The sequence below is a fragment of the Dunckerocampus dactyliophorus genome, chromosome 3 (genome assembly GCF_027744805.1).
Source record: "Dunckerocampus dactyliophorus isolate RoL2022-P2 chromosome 3, RoL_Ddac_1.1, whole genome shotgun sequence".
Classification (NCBI taxonomy): Eukaryota; Metazoa; Chordata; class Actinopteri; order Syngnathiformes; family Syngnathidae; genus Dunckerocampus; species Dunckerocampus dactyliophorus.
The window spans coordinates 28,676,096-28,694,191 of NC_072821.1; the positions used below are offsets into that span (position 1 = coordinate 28,676,096).

General features: G+C 37.1%; 1 protein-coding gene across 1 annotated transcript in view; it reads left to right on the top strand.

Annotated features, from left to right (window-relative positions):
• Positions 1–5,798: 5,798 nt before the first annotated feature.
• LOC129178592 (transmembrane channel-like protein 3) overlaps positions 5,799–18,096 on the top strand; it is a 37,969-nt gene continuing 25,671 nt past the window's right edge. The window contains exons 1-4 of the mRNA XM_054770945.1: positions 5,799–5,920; positions 9,307–9,453; positions 14,503–14,578; positions 17,094–17,175. Of these exons, the coding sequence (XP_054626920.1) occupies positions 5,799–5,920; positions 9,307–9,453; positions 14,503–14,578; positions 17,094–17,175 (427 nt within the window). The remainder of the gene's footprint in view (positions 5,921–9,306; positions 9,454–14,502; positions 14,579–17,093; positions 17,176–18,096) is intronic.

The following is an 18,096-nucleotide window of genomic DNA, read 5'->3' on the forward strand; positions in this document are numbered from 1 at the left end:
CAGAAAAAAGCTATCTCGGCATGAACGGAGTGAGCCCTTTTGTCAGTCATGCAGTCTCTTTGTCTTGGCGGGTGGAGGCGGGGCCACAAGCATACACACAGAGTGCAGAAGAGTGTAGCCTCGTGAGGAGCGATGTAAGGTAACATAGTCGAAATTAAATCAGAGGATTGCAACAAATTGCCAAATATTTTTTCATTGCACTTTTCCTAAAAGCAATGTTAAAATGTCGTCTCGTTGTCGTAGGCCCTATTGCGTGTATCGTCTCGTGAACTGAGTGTCTTGTGACGCACCTAATGTTTACCATTACCGCACTTGCACTAGCACAGTTGACGTTAATGCTGGTGATAAGCGCCTTGAGATGCTTTACTGTATGTCTTGTATCTTCATCTGATGCCCCATGGCCTTCAAGTGCACCCTAAGATGGAATAGAAAACATAAGAAATATACATTATACATTTTCCTATGTGTGGTAACTGACGGCCCACCCTGTAGAGTGATGTGTGTTGATTTTCTATCCCTCATAGTGCTCACGGCCATGGAGGGAATTAGGAGTGTGGAGTACAGAGTTGCAGCACGATGTCAGAAGACCTGAAAACAGCACGTGTGTATAAGAGGAGGCAAAAAAAAAACAAAAAAAAGTCAATGACGCATGGCCCCCACCCCAGTTTGCCTTCCGTGCAGCATTGCTGCAGTCTGACAAAGGAGAGGAAGGTTTCATAAGTGTAACGCTTTGCATTGTAGCACCCCCTAGGGGTTGGACAGTATGAACACGGAAGTGATTTTGTGTAGAATAATATAAATAAAAAAATATTAAACTGTATCAATGAAATCGAAATAAATGTGTATGTATGTGTACGTTATACACATACAATAAACATACAAAAAATTAAAAATAATTCAAACAAAATAATTTAAAAATATATAAATCAAATATATTAGGCATAATATAAATACAAATATTAAGTTGTGTAATTTAAATATACATACATGTGTATGTACAGTATGTGTATGTTATACGCATACAATATACATCAAAAATAATTCAACAAAATAATTTCAAGAATATATGAATAAAAGATATTGTAAGACATTGATAAATACAAAATAATATGTTTTATTATTGTAGAATTTATGAATATATGATTTCATATAATGAATGATTAATTAATAAGGTGAATAGAAAAAAGCAGGGGGGGACCAGGTGAGATGTACAGTACTTGATGTACTTCATGAAAATGTGGATTATAGTTTAAATTCTGGCGTTGTCCTGAGGGTGGCAGCAGAGGATGTTTTTTAAATACAACATAAACGGTCCAGCTCCCAAAACGACATCTATCACATTTACTTCCTGTCTATGCAGTATAAGGTTGCGGTCACAAGTTCACACAAACTCATCATGGGCATGAATGTCATATTCATTTTGGTCCCTTAATGATTTATTCGAACCATTCTTTTTCCAGAGTGGAATGATTGTACAATGATCAATGATTCTAAAAAAAAAAAAGAAGAAAGAATTCAATTTATTATTTGGGAATTATACATACAGGTTCAGTGAAAAAAATCATCACCAAAGTGCAGAAAGAACTAATTAAGGAAAGAATAAGGATTGTAGCAAACAAGATGGACTGGATTACCACACAAACAAAACAGAATCGGACAACTTCAAACAGAACTTCCCAACAGAACATGACAGAGACGGACGGTGGAGTTACGCAATCGCAGGAATACTAAAAACAGCAAAACTTCCAAAAAACAACGCCACCAAAGATATCACTTCACTCAAAAGACAAAAGTGTCACCATGCATCACACCAGGGATAGGTTCCAGTATACCGAGAGGATACGCGTCATAGAAAATGGATGGATGGATGGATGGATGGATGGATGGATGGATGGATGAATGGATAGATGGATGGATGATGGATGGATGGATGGATGGATGGATGGATGGATGGATGGATGGATGGATGGATGAATGGATGGATGGATGATGGATGGATGGATGGATGGATGGATGGATGGATGGATGGATGGATGGATGGATGAATGGATAGATGGATGGATGGATGGATGGATGGATGGATGGATGGATGGACAAACATCACTCCAAGAATCTACGGAACTACCAAAATTCATCAAAAAAGACCCCCCCCACTTCTCTCAATAGTAGAGAGCACATACGTATATAACCTATCAAAAGGCTGATGACTGAAACATTAAATCCCTTCCTTGGTCTCACAGGAACTTAACAGCATTAAACTGGAACCACACCAGATTTTAATTTCTCATGACGTCATCTCATTATTCATCAAAAACCCACTAGGCGTCACCCTACAAATAGTACACATTGTACCATCGACACATCAATATTCTTGTCCCTCGTTTACCCCCGGTTAATTGGTTCCAGGCCCGACTGTAATCAGGGAATTTCTGCAAAGTAGGATTTCTTATTTATAAATGGAATATTTTCGTAGTTACAGCAGACAAAATCTGTTTTGTCTGCTCTAAATACAGTTTCTACCATTCTTCTAAATACAGTTTTTACCATTATTAGCCCTGTAGACATGAAATAACACCCCTATAGTCACCTTTATACTCATATTAGCTAATATAGTTGACATAATAAGCGATAATAACAAACCATAACTGACATGTTAGCATTGGGAAAGTTGGCTGTTGTAGTATCTCGAACATAATGTGGGTCGATCGCATGGCATTAAAAAAAGCCAGACATTAGTTTATCCTCCGTCCTTACTATGATGTTTGTCACTTGACTGATACACAAACATACATATACTAAGACAACCTGAACAGTCCAGTTGCGATCGATTGAACGGCCTGAGAATACAATGACCTGGATGAATGAACAAACTGGGAATGAACTGATACTTGCACCATTTTCTGCATGTAAAACTATAATTATTGTCATAAAATGTGTTTTGTGTTAACATTTTTGGGTGTCTCGAACAGATTAATTGGATTTACATTATTTTCTATGAGAAAATTTGCTTTGGTTAGAGTCCGTTTTGGTTTGAGTCAGACCTTCTGGAACGGATTAATCAAGGCACCCCTGTACTTATAATTTTGGTCATGGAACCATAATGGCTACTTTTCCAAGATATGCTATATATAACAGATGCAACATCTGATATTTTTTCGGATTCTCTCAAGCTGGCTTATTGTTCCTTCACCACTGAGTGCTGTGGAGACTTTTATTGATTCACTGAAGTGATGCCAAATGCGATTATAGCACAATTGATGCGTGTGTTTTAGGTGAAATGATCAATATATGCAGCTGCCGTTCTATTTTGAAAATGTAAAGCGATCTAAAAGCCCCAAACAAGCACATCATTCAATATTTGTATTTTCCCACATAAATGTATTTTCAACTTGGTTATCCTGCCGTAGGGATTTAGGAGCAGCTGCCCTTGAGCTGTAAAAATAAAACAAGAACACGTAAAAACACATACATTTTATTTCCAGTCAGCATGACTTTGAACTGTAACAATAAGACAGAAACACGTAAAAGATGTTAAAGTTCATTTCCAATCAAATAGTTGATGTTGCTGATGTCTTCATGATAAAGACCTTACCAAATATCTGGACTCTGTAAATTAGCATAATCAAGTGACACCTGGTCAAATATTTTATCCAGTTCAATCTGTACTCACTATTAGCACAGTCTGAAAAATTCCCATATCGCCGTAATTCCACATTTTCTATGACAAAATTTCCACTGAAAAGGAATGGAATTTTTACATGTTCCACATTTTTCAATCAGTTCAAACCGTTCCAACACGAAAACCTTCAGCTCATTCAGGACTACCAAGATAACAATTTCCCACATTCCAAAAATCCCCAAAGCCCCCCTTTTCCAGGAAGTCCACACACAAATGCCCTTCGAGCTTGATAATTGTGACTACTTTCACATATCTCAGCAGCTTGAATTCTTTTCAACACCAAAATGTTCAACACCACAGAACATCCAGGTTATACATTTTCTTTTAGAGCTGCAAAAATTAATCGATGAATTAATGATTAATCGACAACTATGTTGGTATTCGATTAACTGTTTTTTTCTTACTACTTCCACATTTATCAACTGATTCAACCATTCCAACACCAAAACATTCAGAACATTCGATTTTCGACATTCCAAACATTCTCGGAATTGCACGTTTTCTAGGTCCAAAATTCCCATTGAAATTAATGTCATTTTTTTTGTATTTCTCAACCCGTTCAAACCATCGCAGCAACGAAACATTCATGCTAACTATTTAACACATGCCCCAAATTCCCACTTTACCTTGAACACAGCATTTTAGTTCAGCTTTAACTCTTCAGCAGTCACACAGTTTGTACACAAATGATCTTCTCTAGGTCATATATTGCACTTTGGCAGAATTCTCTGATGAAATGTAACATTTTTCCATGTCAAGTTTTGCTTCATGACTGCTTTCAGCGTCACAAGTGCTCCAGTGAGTCCAATCATCCAGCCAACAATTAAATAAGGGACATCTGTCCTGCCTCCACTGTCTCCTTTGAGCTCTATAATCCTTCTGCACGTCATTATAAGATTTGACTGGAACACAGGCGCAAGGGATTAAACCTATTCCACCATTAGGAACAATGACTTCCAAGAATAAAGAGAAAACCATTCATCAGACATAAAGAAATGACTTTTTATTTTTATTTCTCCAATTTCTGTGGAGGAAAAACCTACATGTTTAATTGTTAAGATGGTCTGTCTCTCTTCCATTGTTAATTCCCTTTTTTCTTGCCATTTTTGTCGTTACTGTCTCCAGTCCAATGCTGTTCAACCGATGTTCACGAGGGTAGAGTGCCACAGTGTGTTCCGAACACTGTTTTGAAGCAAACAGAGGAGGTAGTAAGTACTCCAGAACTTGGAACACCTGTAGGAATTATTTGCATCAACTTGTTCAACCTCCATTTCTGCAGAACGGCTTTAAATTGTTGACCCATTTATGGTCCCTGAAACATTATCACTGATATTATCTCTGTTCCAAAGAGCACCTCTTCCTTGTGACTTCCTTTTTTGATAATAATTTATTGTTTAAAAAAAGAGTTGAAATAAATGTAAAAAAATGTATTAATTTTCAAAATAATTATATAATAAACGTATTTTTGCCTGTATGTTTTTATGTTCAAAGAAATGTATATAATTATTGTTTATATATTAACTACTGTAGTTTATAATTTCTATAAAAAACATTTTTGAACATTACAGAATTTATATATTAAAATACAAAAAACATAATTTTATTTTAAGTAATATTTTATACTATATTTTATACTATAGTAACATGTTTGCTATGTAACCAGTGATTAAAAATATCTGTTTTTAAAATTGTTAAATTAACATATATAATATAAATACATCATATTTTATTATTTTTTTAAATTGCGTTTATTAACTACTGAAGTTAAAAATAAAATAAATAGATCAAAATAGATAGACACACTTTAGAAATACAGTTAACACATAATAACACATATTTTGTAAATAAAGTACACCTGTAGCAACGTCAATTTCCATCGTCATCTACTTATAGTGTTTTTTTTGTTAATGTTTAAAAAAAATCTTATTTGCCTGACAGCTGTTGTCAAAACAACATTTATCCTGGTTGCAGAACTAAAACAACATAATAGAAATACTATGTGTACTGTCCCTTTAAGAGTTCCGAACATCACTGATTGGCCTGATGTGTCTTCTCACTTTTGCTGCTCCTTCTAGAGGAGGTTCTGGTCCACAACAGTCCCAGTCTGACCAGAGACAGCATGAGTACAGTGTCGGAATCTTTGGTGGGAAGCAGCAGGTCCTTGTCTGCTGCCAAAAGACACAAGAGCACCAGGAAAAATTCCAGGAGGATTTATTCAACTTACCAGGACCACCAGCATGGGTGAGTCAAGTTCTCACTTCCTGTCAAATTCAAATTCAATCTTACATCTGTCTGAGCCTTGAGTTATAACGTAGAGGCCACACAAAGTGCGGCCCGTGGGCCATTTGTGGCCCGAAGCATGTTGTTTTTATTGGTCCTGGGCATACTCTGAAAATAAATACAAATAAACATGGCATGTATCAGATCATTATGAATGGTTATTAAGGCCACACTGAAAAGCAATGAAAATGAAAAGTTAGGAGAAAACAAGTTTCTATGTGAAATGTAAATAGTTTTCTTTGTTAAAAATGTTTAAAAAATTGAATAATGACTAACAATTTAATTAAATGCATTATTACTTTTAAGAATAGCTGTCTATCGCTGCATATAAATATAATGAATATAATATAATATATGACTTTATTCATGATTACGTCACGCATTGTAAATGTAAATGTATTCAAAATGTAGATTGAAAAAATTTGACTTTTTGGATAATTAAGAATAATAATTTAAATAAATTCTAATAGCAGATGACATCTATGCATATTTTGAAAATGTTATAACTTTAAACAAATAATGAATTATGACCAGAATAATGAAATAGAATTATAGATTAAAATGTTAAAAAAGTTAAAAAAGGTACCTATTTTAGTTTGTCGTATTTTTATTGAAATACTTTTGACAGCATTGCATGTGTTCACCTGCATTTGCTTGGTTTTAATGTGGGTAATAAATCCAAATATCAAAGTGCCTCCTCTCATATCATAAGTGCGTATTATTATTTCACGTAATATATAATGTCAGTCATGACACGCTACACAGAACCATCAATACACCACCAACCACTCACTATAAAATGCTTACCCAATGAAATAAAATGTCGTCGAATGAGTGATGATAAAAATAAATCACACTTTTTATTTTCCTCTCTATGTGATTATTTGCTTATGTTACACCCGAGCTGTCCAAAGTGTTCCCTGGCGGCCATTTAACCTGTCACAGTCTATTGAATCCACGGCATACATTTATTTACATTTACTTGACTTTACTTGGCAGTAGAAAGTAGTAGTGAAAGTGTTTTGGATACTTCAGGAGGTCTGTGAGGTTTTTTTTTTGTCTTTGAAGATCAGCAAAGCAGATGTCATTTATGCAACGCACTTTTAAACATTACTCACCACACATAAGGCATGTGGAAAGAGATCCACTGTCACCACGCAATATGTACCCGGAACACAATCGGTTCAACTGGCTTCTACGCACGTGCAGAACGTGTTTACATCGGGTCGGCCTATTTTTCAGCAGTCACATGTTCGGCATGTGTAATCTACGCCAGCCGTCCATCTATTTTACGGCAGCAGGCAATATACGTCCCCCGCCCCACTCCTAAAAACGTTATGAAGATAGATAGAAATTTGAGAGATTACAACATATTCGATCTTTTTTTGTTATGGATATGACGTTTACGTCTGTGCTACGTGCATTGCGTAAGTTTTTAACGTAGCTCAGTCTTGGTGGATGTCATAAGAAGATAGAAACATCCACATGCTAACAAAGAGTCAATTACAAAATAACCCCCAATATGTGAAGTATGGTTATTGACCATTTATGTTCATACATTTAAAAAATAATTACTACCACAGCATGTGAGCTCGCAGAAGCGCTGTCGTAAAAATACAATGTATTTTGCGGGTACGTATTGCGGAGTGACATCCACTTCTATCAGTAACATTTAGCTTAGTTAGCGATTAGCATGTAGCGTCCACTTCCTCACACAGCTAAAGCAGCTGACGACCACAATCGCCCCCTAGAGTGTTTAGGAGGCATACAGCGTTTGTCCAATGCAGGAATGAGAAATAGTGCATGTACACTGTATTTCAAGTGTGACAAAAGAAAAGACACAACCATTTATACCTATACTGATACTGATATCAATACTTGAGATGCTTTAAGAGCTTAAATAATTTTGTGGTTTTGCCTTTAATTTGTTGATCATGATTATTATCAGAACAAAAGACAGGACAAAAAATTTTGCCAAACGAAGAATGAGTAAATACATGCAATATAAAACAATGTAATGACATATGAATCCATCCATTTTTCTATGCCGCTTATCCTAATTAGGGTCGTGGGGGTATGCTGGAGCCTATCCCAGCTGACTTCGAGCGAGAGGCGGGGTACACCCTGGATTGGTGCAAAAATATCGCTCGTATCAATACTGATACTGCCCTTGGTATCAATACTATTGACATGTGGATCAGTCCAGAGTCATATGTGTTGGGTCCCTGTCCCACTGGGCCACAAAATAAGCAGACTACAGTATATCATATATTTATTTAGGAATAAAAAAAATGAAAATATCAAAGCTTTGTGGTCTAGATGGCAGTGATTGAAGTATTTTAATAATCTGCTCATGTAGATAGTCCAGATGCACAAAGTACAAAAAAGTAAGGATGCTCTTAAGTGATAAAATTGGGAGGAAAAAACGAACAAAATGTGCTGTGAAAAAACAATTTAACAGGTTTAACCCCAATAATGCAACATGGCCAAAGGGCAGCTGGAGCGGAGCAGCGAGGCAAGCAGCAAGATGAGAAACTCGAGGACAGACTTTGCACCAAAAGAGGACTCTACAAAAAGAGGAATAGGAATACTAAACTGTGATAGGTGGACAAGGACGAACCATCTGGTGTCTTCCTGCTGCATGTTCTACTGTCTCTGTGGTATATCCCCCCCATCATTTTACCTTACAAGGTTCTAGATTCTTATTATTTGACATTATGTTGACATTTACAGGAAGTATTTAAAATTGTACAAACTCTTTTTTGTTTGAAGCAACTGCAAACCATTTGTGGCCAGTGGCTGATTTTTTTATCGACCCTCGGCACAAAAGAGCAGTCATTTTATGAGAATAAAGTAGAAATATTACAATAAAGTCATAATATTAATATTGAAATAAAAAAAAAAATTCTATGAGCATAATGTTATGACAAAAAATAATTTTTGCAATATTAGTAACAATACACAGAATAAATTATAAATTTTTGCAAAATTAGGTTGGGAATAAAGTCAAAATATTATGGGAATAAAGTCACAGTGTTATGAAATAATTACACGACAACAGTAGAAATATTTGTAAAATTAAAAAACAACATCAAAAATAGAAAAAACAAGCAGTCGAAAAGTAGAAAAAAAAGTAGTAATGCAAAACCATGAACTGCAGAGTGGCTCTAGGTGTTCCTCGTTGCTCCGCCCTGCATCAGAAGTAAACGTATCTGGGAAGAAAATGCAAAAAGAAAACCAGCGCGTGTGTGGAGCGGGAGGAGAAACTTTTCCTTACAAAATAGACAACACACTCGTTTCTCGGTGCTGGTTTCCTGTCCTGCTTATTCTTGCATGTTCTTCTATAGCTCCTCTGATGAAGAAGACAAAGAGGATGAACGGGCCGACAGCAACGATCCAGAGGAGATGTTCCAGAACATTCAGTACCAGAAGGAGATCATTGCCAACATTCGGACCAGACCCTGGCCAATGAGACGCAAGCTCAAAGTTTTAAAGTACACTTTGTGTCTCACAAAGTTATTTTTATTATTATATTTTTATAATAATATCACGATCATTTATTCTATTGTTATTCAAATCAACATCCATCTACTGTATGTTCACTCTTTCAAGTATTTGAAGGAATCAACCTTGTGTTTTATGAACAGCATGACACGTAATAATGATCAATAATGTGATCATGTGTATACAGTGTTCCCTCGTTTATCGCGGGGGATAGGTTCCCAAAATAGCCCGCAATGAGTGAAACCCGCGAAGTAGCCAACTTCATTTTTTACAATTATTATATACGTTTTAAGGCTGTAAAACCCCTCACCATACACTTTATACACTTTTATACACAGGCAATAACATGTTCTCACATTTCTCTTTTGTTTAAACACCTTCCAAAAAGGTTAAACCTTCGTTTGAATTTTAATGATCAACCTACGAGGTTGGACACAAGAAATTCTTAAGTGACTCGTGTGTGTTTCACTCCTCAGACCGTGCCTCTTCGTCCTCGCGCCGTTTTGCTGGACTGTAGCGTTTTTGTATCCTTGTTCCTGTCGTCGTATTTTCCTCCTCCTCGTCCTTTTCTGTAATGGCGCCCTACAGCTGCAACTTCTACCTTCCTTCAGCATGTCCAGAAGTCCAACTTTTGTGAGATGCTTAGCATCCTCCTCTAAACCTTTGGCCACGACCGCACGTGGCTGTGACGGTGCAGAACGTTTCGTCGACATAGTGGGTGTTGTTGGAGATAAAACTTGCTAACATACAGCACTTCAGAATCACACTGCTAGCAATCCAACATTTCTGTAAATCTGGCAAGCCGATCGCATTCTGTACTGCACAGGAAGGCACGGAGGGGGTTGACTGACAGTGGTACACAGTCCCTTAGCCAATCAGGACACAGAACACAAGTGTGGGTTCTTCCTTAGCCTATCAGGACACAGACACAACATGTGGGTTCTTCCTTAGCCAATCAGGACGCAAGAACACAATGCACGTTCATATGCTGTAAAAAAAAAAGCACCAAAAAATGTCATAAGTCAGCGAAAGGTGAACCACAATGTAGCGAGGGAACACTGTACACAGTATGTGACATTTATTATAGATTCTGTATAGACGTTATTCTGCAGTGATTCAAATGATTCCAACATCAAAATGTTCAACTAAATCAGATCATGAGACATATCTATTGACAAATTCCCCCAAATTCCTACATTTTCCGTAATTCCATATTTTCTGTGGCAAAATTCCCATTGAAAATGAATGGATAGAAATTCCACATTTCTCAACCCATTCAAACCATTCCAACATGAAAACATTCAAGACATCCCAGATTTACAACATTCCACATCCCCCAAGCTTCCCACTTTTCCTGAAACCCCACATTTGCCAAACACAAATGACCTTTCATCTTGACAATTCCAACTACTTCCACATTTCTCAACCCATTCTAAATATTCCAAAATCAAAATATTCATTGCTTGATTGCAGTTGTTGCCGGTAAAGGTGGCCCAAGCAGTTGTTAGGTTTAGGGGGCAATCCCTTTTTCACAAAGGGCCATGTAGGTTTGGATTATTTTCTCCCTTAATAATGAAGGGTTTCATTTCATTTTTGTGTTCAGTTGTGTTGTCATTGACTAATATTTAAATTAGTTTGATGATCTGAAACATTTAAGTGTGCCAAACAAGCAAAAAAAAAAAAAAAAAGAAATCAGGAAGGGGAAAAATTCTTACATAGTTATTTATTATATCTGTAATTATAGTAATTTCAAGAATGATCAAGGTTTAAGCCACAAGTAGAAAGGCTTTTCCATGTTAAATGTTTGACTAAACGTAAGCAGCAAGGAACTTGATTAGGACGGAGAGCTTCTCAGATGTGCTGAGTATGTGCCATTGGTAGCTTTTATATGCACAGTTTGTTATTACTGCAGAGCTTTATTACCTCCATCAAGTATGGGAGGCAATTCTGCATTTTTACACCCCTTTAATCTCAGGCTGAACGTCTCTGATCGCCTCCGCTGCAATAATAGCCCATATATTATTTCACGTTCCACACTTTAGCCCCCCTTTTCATCTAAGGTCGTATTTACACTCGACCTTTTGGATCGTCATGGACTTGTACCATGCTGGTCCCCGCTGGCTTGCGTTCACGCAGATCATTTGTGCTCCGACTTGTCCTATCACTTCTGTTCTGATGTATTTCTGCAATTTCTATGACTCTGTGGATATTTTCCAGTCTCAGTTGGAAGCGATTACTTCTGTTTCTACTTCCCGCGAGGGGAGCGATCGTGTTAATTGTCTTTAGCACACACACGAATCCAGACGCAAGTGAGTGAGCGTTCTGTGGGTTTAACTTTTGGATCATTTTGTGCCTTTATTTTAGCATTTAATGTAGGGTTGGGCCCTGGGAAGAAGAGATAGGCAGAATTAGGCTAAAAAATACGAAGTAGATGGGAACAATGAATTACAGTGCCAGGAAATAACAAAAAATTAGGCACCATCAAAAAAAACTAACTACCGTAATTTCTGGTGTATAAGACGCACCGGTGTTTAAGCCACACCCTCTAAATTTAGAGATAAAAACAGATTTGTGTATATATATGCCGCAAAACATTTCTGTCCTCCAGTGGAGGCATGACAGGAAATAATTGAGAACTACTGCCATAATGCATTATTCCCAGCAGAGCAGTTCGTTGGCTAATGGCTGCCACCAGAGGCTGCCAGCAGAGAGAGCCCATGAGCTTTGGAGCTCATGAGCTCCCTCTGGCGGGTTGACAACTTTGTGAGTTCCCTTATAGGTAATTGGCTCCTGCCAAAATAAAAGCTCCCGTTTCCTCACTGACCCGCGAGCGGCACGGTATTTAAATGATTAGTATTAGTTCTGATGTAAAGGATATTTTACCGTAACCAAAAGCTAAAACTCAACAATTGCTACGCAAAACAGTAGGAGGATGAAGAATCTGTGGGAGAATTAAGATAAATCGAAGCTACAAAAATAAACTACTGTAATGGAAGGATTTGTGGGAGGACGAGAACAGAGCTTCTTGGCATGGAAGATGAGGAAGAGGAACAATCTGGCATCTTCCTGCCGTGGCCTCTTCGCTTTTGGCCAATACTTGGGAAGCGGCTGCAAGTGTGACTGGTGGCTCCAGCGCTGCACCGAAAGTAAAGTCTCATAAAGCTGAGAAATACAAGCCTGTGAATATTCTAAATACAACTCCGTGTATTCTTCTTGTGGTGTGTTATGGCGCAGTAAACCTGCAAGCTTCCTGTGGGGCCTTGTGGAAAAAGATAAGCCACTGCATTTTAAATACTCATTACAGCTAATCAGCTGTGGTTTTCACACAAGAGCCATCGTTCCCCTCCTTTTACTATTGATGAAGACAACAAACCAAACCCTGAATGTACAGCAACTTGATAATAGAGACGTGCATACACACACACATGCAGCAAAATGCAGCATGTCATTGCATTGGTTTCACGTTGAACTGAAACCAAAAGCGTTTGTCAGTAATCGGTAGACGCTTAGAAGAAATGTCCTCTGGGCGAAATAAGTATTTGATCAACTGCTGCTGAAGCTCACCCCTTACAAAGATATAAACTACCCATCCTGGTCCCTCACCTTTCTCATAATCATTCTTTCTTGTTGATTCTCTTATACTCCATTCCAGTCTTGTGCAGGTCTACAGTCTTGTTGACGGCCTTGCAGTCCATGCCAGTCTTGTGCAGGTCTACAATCTTGTTGATGGTCCTGCAGTCCATTCCAGTCTTGTGCAGGTCTACAATCTTGTTGATGGTCCTGCAATCCATTCCAGTCTTGTGCAGGTCTACAATCTTGTTGAGACTCTTGTAGTCTGTTTTAGTCTTATGTACTGTATGTCTCCAATGTTGTTGATGGTTTTGTTGTCTATTCCATGGTCTTGTAGTCCATTTCAGTCTTGTGCAAGTCTACAGTCTTGTTGACGGCTTTGCAGTCCATGCCAGTCTTGTGCAGGTCTACAATCTTGTTGACAGTCTTGTAGTACATTCCAGTCTTGTGCAGGTCTACAATATTGTTGACAGTCTTGTAGTACATTCCAGTCTTGTGCAGGGCTACAATCTTGTTGATGGTCTTGTAGTCTATTCCATGGTCTTGTAGTCCGTTTCAGTCTTGTGCAGGTCTACAGTCTTGTTGACGGCTTTGCAGTCCATGCCAGTCTTGTGCAGGTCTACAATATTGTTGACAGTCTTGTAGTACATTCCAGTCTTGTGCGGGGCTACAATCTTGTTGATGGTCTTGTAGTCCATTTCAGTCTTGTGCAGGTTTACAATGTTGTTGATGGTCTTGCAGTCCATTCCAGTCTTGTGCAGGTCTACAATATTGTTGAGACTCTTGTAGTCTGTTCCAGTGTTGTGTATGTCACCAATCTTGTTGATGGTTTTATAGTCTATTCCATGGTCTTGTAGTACATTCCAGGGCTACAATCTTGTCCCTGAGGTCATCTCTTTGGTCTTGCCCAAGGTGAGATTAGGTGTACAGTCGTCCCTCGCTACTTCATGCTTCAAATTACGCGGCCTCACCCATCATGGTTTTCAAAAATATATTAATTAATAAATGAAGCTGTTTTGTGGTTGAATGCGGCCTCTTATTAGTAAAAAAATCTGCGTATTGATGCAAATTGTACATATTTTTGGCCTAAATGAAGTATTTCCAAGCATAAAAATGGGCTAAATGAAGTCAAATAAAAATATAAGGCTTTCAGAAGACACATTCAAAGACGTTGTGGTGATATGTAGTATTCTACACTGGTCACTAGTAATGTACTGTAATGTTGGGTGAGACACACAAGCGCCAGACTTGATTGTAAGGATAGTCCTCAATTCACTTACCATGGTCGTGCCTGAAACCAGTTAACTGCGATCAACAAGGGATTACTGTACTTTCTTAAAGGGGCAGGATTCATTTGGTTGTGGATTCATCATGATTCATCGTGATGCAGTTACAGTACATGATAACTTTTAACGTTCATATTTTGGAGTTTAAAAATGCTTTAGCTCCAATGATGTTGTGTTTTGCAGGCATGCCAGAGAGATTGTACTGAAGTATGAGGGGCGACTGACGAGAACAAGAGGCTATCAGACGGCAGGAGCTGATGTATGTATGCAACGTTACACTGTTAGAAACTGAATTCATTATTTCAAAATTGTTTTACAAAGAAAGAAATGAAAATATGATTTGAGAAAAATGCAGGAGATAATGCATAGTCTTTTTAAGAAACACAAAAATCATCGTCATTTAGAATTGTTTTCCGCATGTAAAACTGTAATTGTAAAATTTTGTGTTAACATTTTTGAGAGTCAACGGCTGATGACATCATAGATGGGCGACGTTGCTGACTTGCGATTCTGGTTGCCATTTTGTTAGCAAGCTAAGGATGCTAGCCAAGATGTTTGTGATAAAAAATACATTAAGAGCACTGTTGGACCCGTGCAGTGTATTAACAACATGACAATACATTTTTGGCTACATTTTTGACGTTACCCGAAAACACGCAAACCGGGTGGACGCTAACCAAGGTTCCACTGTACAATAACCCTTCGTTTATCGCGGTTAATTGGTTCCAGACCCAACTGCCATAAGTGAATTTCCGCGCAGTAGAACTCCTTATTTATAAATGGAATATTTACGAAGTTAGAGAATAGAAAACCTGTGTACAACCTTCTAAGTATGGTTTTTAACATTATTAGAGCCCCCTAGACATGAAATAACACCCCTATGGTCACCTTTACTCTCCTGTTACCCAGAAATAGTAGACATAAGAGATAATAAGACAGTAAAGACATAAATAAGACTCGTGCTTGTGTGTGTTTCTGTAAATGTGTTCCATGGGGAGCAGGGTGAGTGGTGGACAGGAAGCGGCGTCGGGGGTTCAGTGTTGAGTTTTACCTTCAACAGCAGCCCGTGATCATTCAAACCTGCAATAAAAGCCTGTTGTTCCGGTGATCAAGCCTGGTGCTTGTGTGTCTCACCCAACATTACAGGAATATTAGTGACACCTTGTGACCAGTGTAGAATACTACATATCGTCACAACGTCTTTAAATGTATATTCTGAATGCCTGATATGTCATTGTCATGTCAGCATGCCTGGATGATGTTGATTGGAAATTTGATATCAGATATTGTGGAGCAGATTCATTTAATCATTTAAGCTTTTAAACCCTAAGCACCCACAGTGGTCCTTGCATTTATGTCGCCATGTTAACTACTAAGCCACGCTTGTATCAATATACACGCGCTATACATCCACGTAACCGGAAGAATGTCAGCTAAAAGCTCATCCTAACCAATTTTAGGAAAAAAGAAGACAGTTCAAATCCCAAGCACATAATGAACAAACGCGGTGAACAGTCAGAGAGCAGCATATGAAGATTACAGTACATTACTGTATGTTATGTATGGTTCATTGTAACAATACTCGGTATGCTATTTCCCCAAAGCAAACAAGGTGATGTTCTACCTGGTGCAAACAACAGAGTTGACACTTCAAGAATGATACACCATTCTCATGGAGTGTATTTCATTTATAATGCTGATGTCATCCCCTGCCAACTTCACCTAAATATGTCCAAGGGAAGATTACATTTGGGAGAATGTATGTCTTCCACAGCAGTTGAATATTTGCTGACGGAAGCAGCTTTTCAGTCATTCCCACTGAACTGCAATATAATCTGATGGCCACAGTAATAAAGTATGTAGATTATCTTTGCTTAGGCTTCAGATGTGTTCTTTCTACACAGTTACTCTGGTGGTTTGTGTTTCAGAGAAACAGCAGCATAGGGAAGATGTGTTGTGCAGCAGTGTGTAGCATGAGCGGATTTACAGCCTGGTGTTATTGCTCCGTTTAATTACCGTGTTCAGGCTGCTCAAGCCCCATTAGAATAAATTGTCTTTAAGCGAGCTGTGCGATGATGAATAATTTAGCTGCAGTTTGTTCTCCGCTTGATTGAAACACAGCATCGCTCAACACACTAATGTGACTTAAATTCTAATTTTCAACTTACAGTATTATTAGTAAGGTGTCCCTAAAATCTTGACATATAATCTACCCATTTACCCATGATATACATACATTATACAATTTTGTTTTAATTTAATTAATAATGAAATGAAAAAAGTTTAATAATTAATAAATAATACAATTATTGATAAATAAATAATTGCAATTAAATAATTTTACAAAGAGCAATGATAATAAAAAATATAAATAAAAATAAATAAACTAATAAAAGAAATTAAAGTTAATATATTAATTTAAAAATAACAATATATTTATTTATATTCAAATATTTACTGACATTTGACAGAGTCTAGACACCTAAGTAAAAATGTGTATATTATATAGTATTAAAAATTATACAGTTTAAAACATTTAAATTCAATATATCATGGAAATAAATGATATAATAAAAACACATCTTTTTTGTTTTAATTTAATGTGAATATATTTGTATTTATAATATCTATTTTTCTTCAATTATTAATTGTTATTATTTTTTAAGAAAAGGGTAGATAAAAAGAGATTGTGTTGTACATTTTTGCAATGTTGATAGTTGGGACTAAAACTGAATTTTTCGGGCTTTACATGCATTTTCTTTTTTCTCCTGCAGCTGCTGAAGAAGCTGTCCCGTGTACTTTACAACATTGTGGTTGTGTTTATTCCATGGGAAGTGAGGATTAAGAAAATTGAAAGTAAGGATTTTTCTTCTCTGTTTCATTAAAACGAAATACTGTCGCTCAAGAAACGCCATCACTTCTAATTCCTTTCTTTGACATACAGTGGTGTGAAAAAGTGTTTACCCCCTTCCTCATTTCTTTTTTTTTTTGCTTTTTTGTTTGTGGCACTTAAACAAATGTTAGTGAACGACAATTTACGGTACATCTTATTTTTATAAGATGAAATTTGGCATATTATGAGAAAAAGTTGCAACTTTACAGGAACAACTCCTAATTCCAGGCAGTAATATGTAATTTTACATGAAAAATTAATTTTGTTAAAACAAAAAAATACTGCAAAGACAGACTATTACAGAAAAATCTGGAACTTACAAGAAATTATTTAGTTTTGTTGTATTATTACAGGAACAATGTGGGCATATTGTGAGGAAAAGTCATAATTTCAGGAGAAAAAAGGTGCAGTTTTACAAGAATACAGTTGTGGTAATATTATGAAAAATGTTGGAAATGTGTTTGGGCGCTTGACTAGTTTGTTATAGGCGCACTGTTTGGCTGTACGAAAACTGAGGCGTATTTTTAGCAATCATTTTTGTCAAAGAACGAATCATGAGAAAACCGGGCCGTGCGAAAACCTAAAACCTGGTTGTACAAAAACCACTGCACTGTTACAGTAAGTTATTTGTTTTTGTACAACCAGGTTTTCATATGATTCGGATTTCACCAAAATTTTTTGCAAAAATTTTGCCTCACTTTTTATACACTGTCTTGGTTATCGTGCAATATTGCACGCAACAAACTAATTAGTTTGCCCTGTACTGCATTGTTCCATGAAATCGGCTCACTAACTCACTTATTGGGTGTGACTGCTAAATAACCTGCCATGGGGCCAAACAAAGTTGTGAGTGGCAGCAATTTGATTAAGAAGGTGAGAAACAA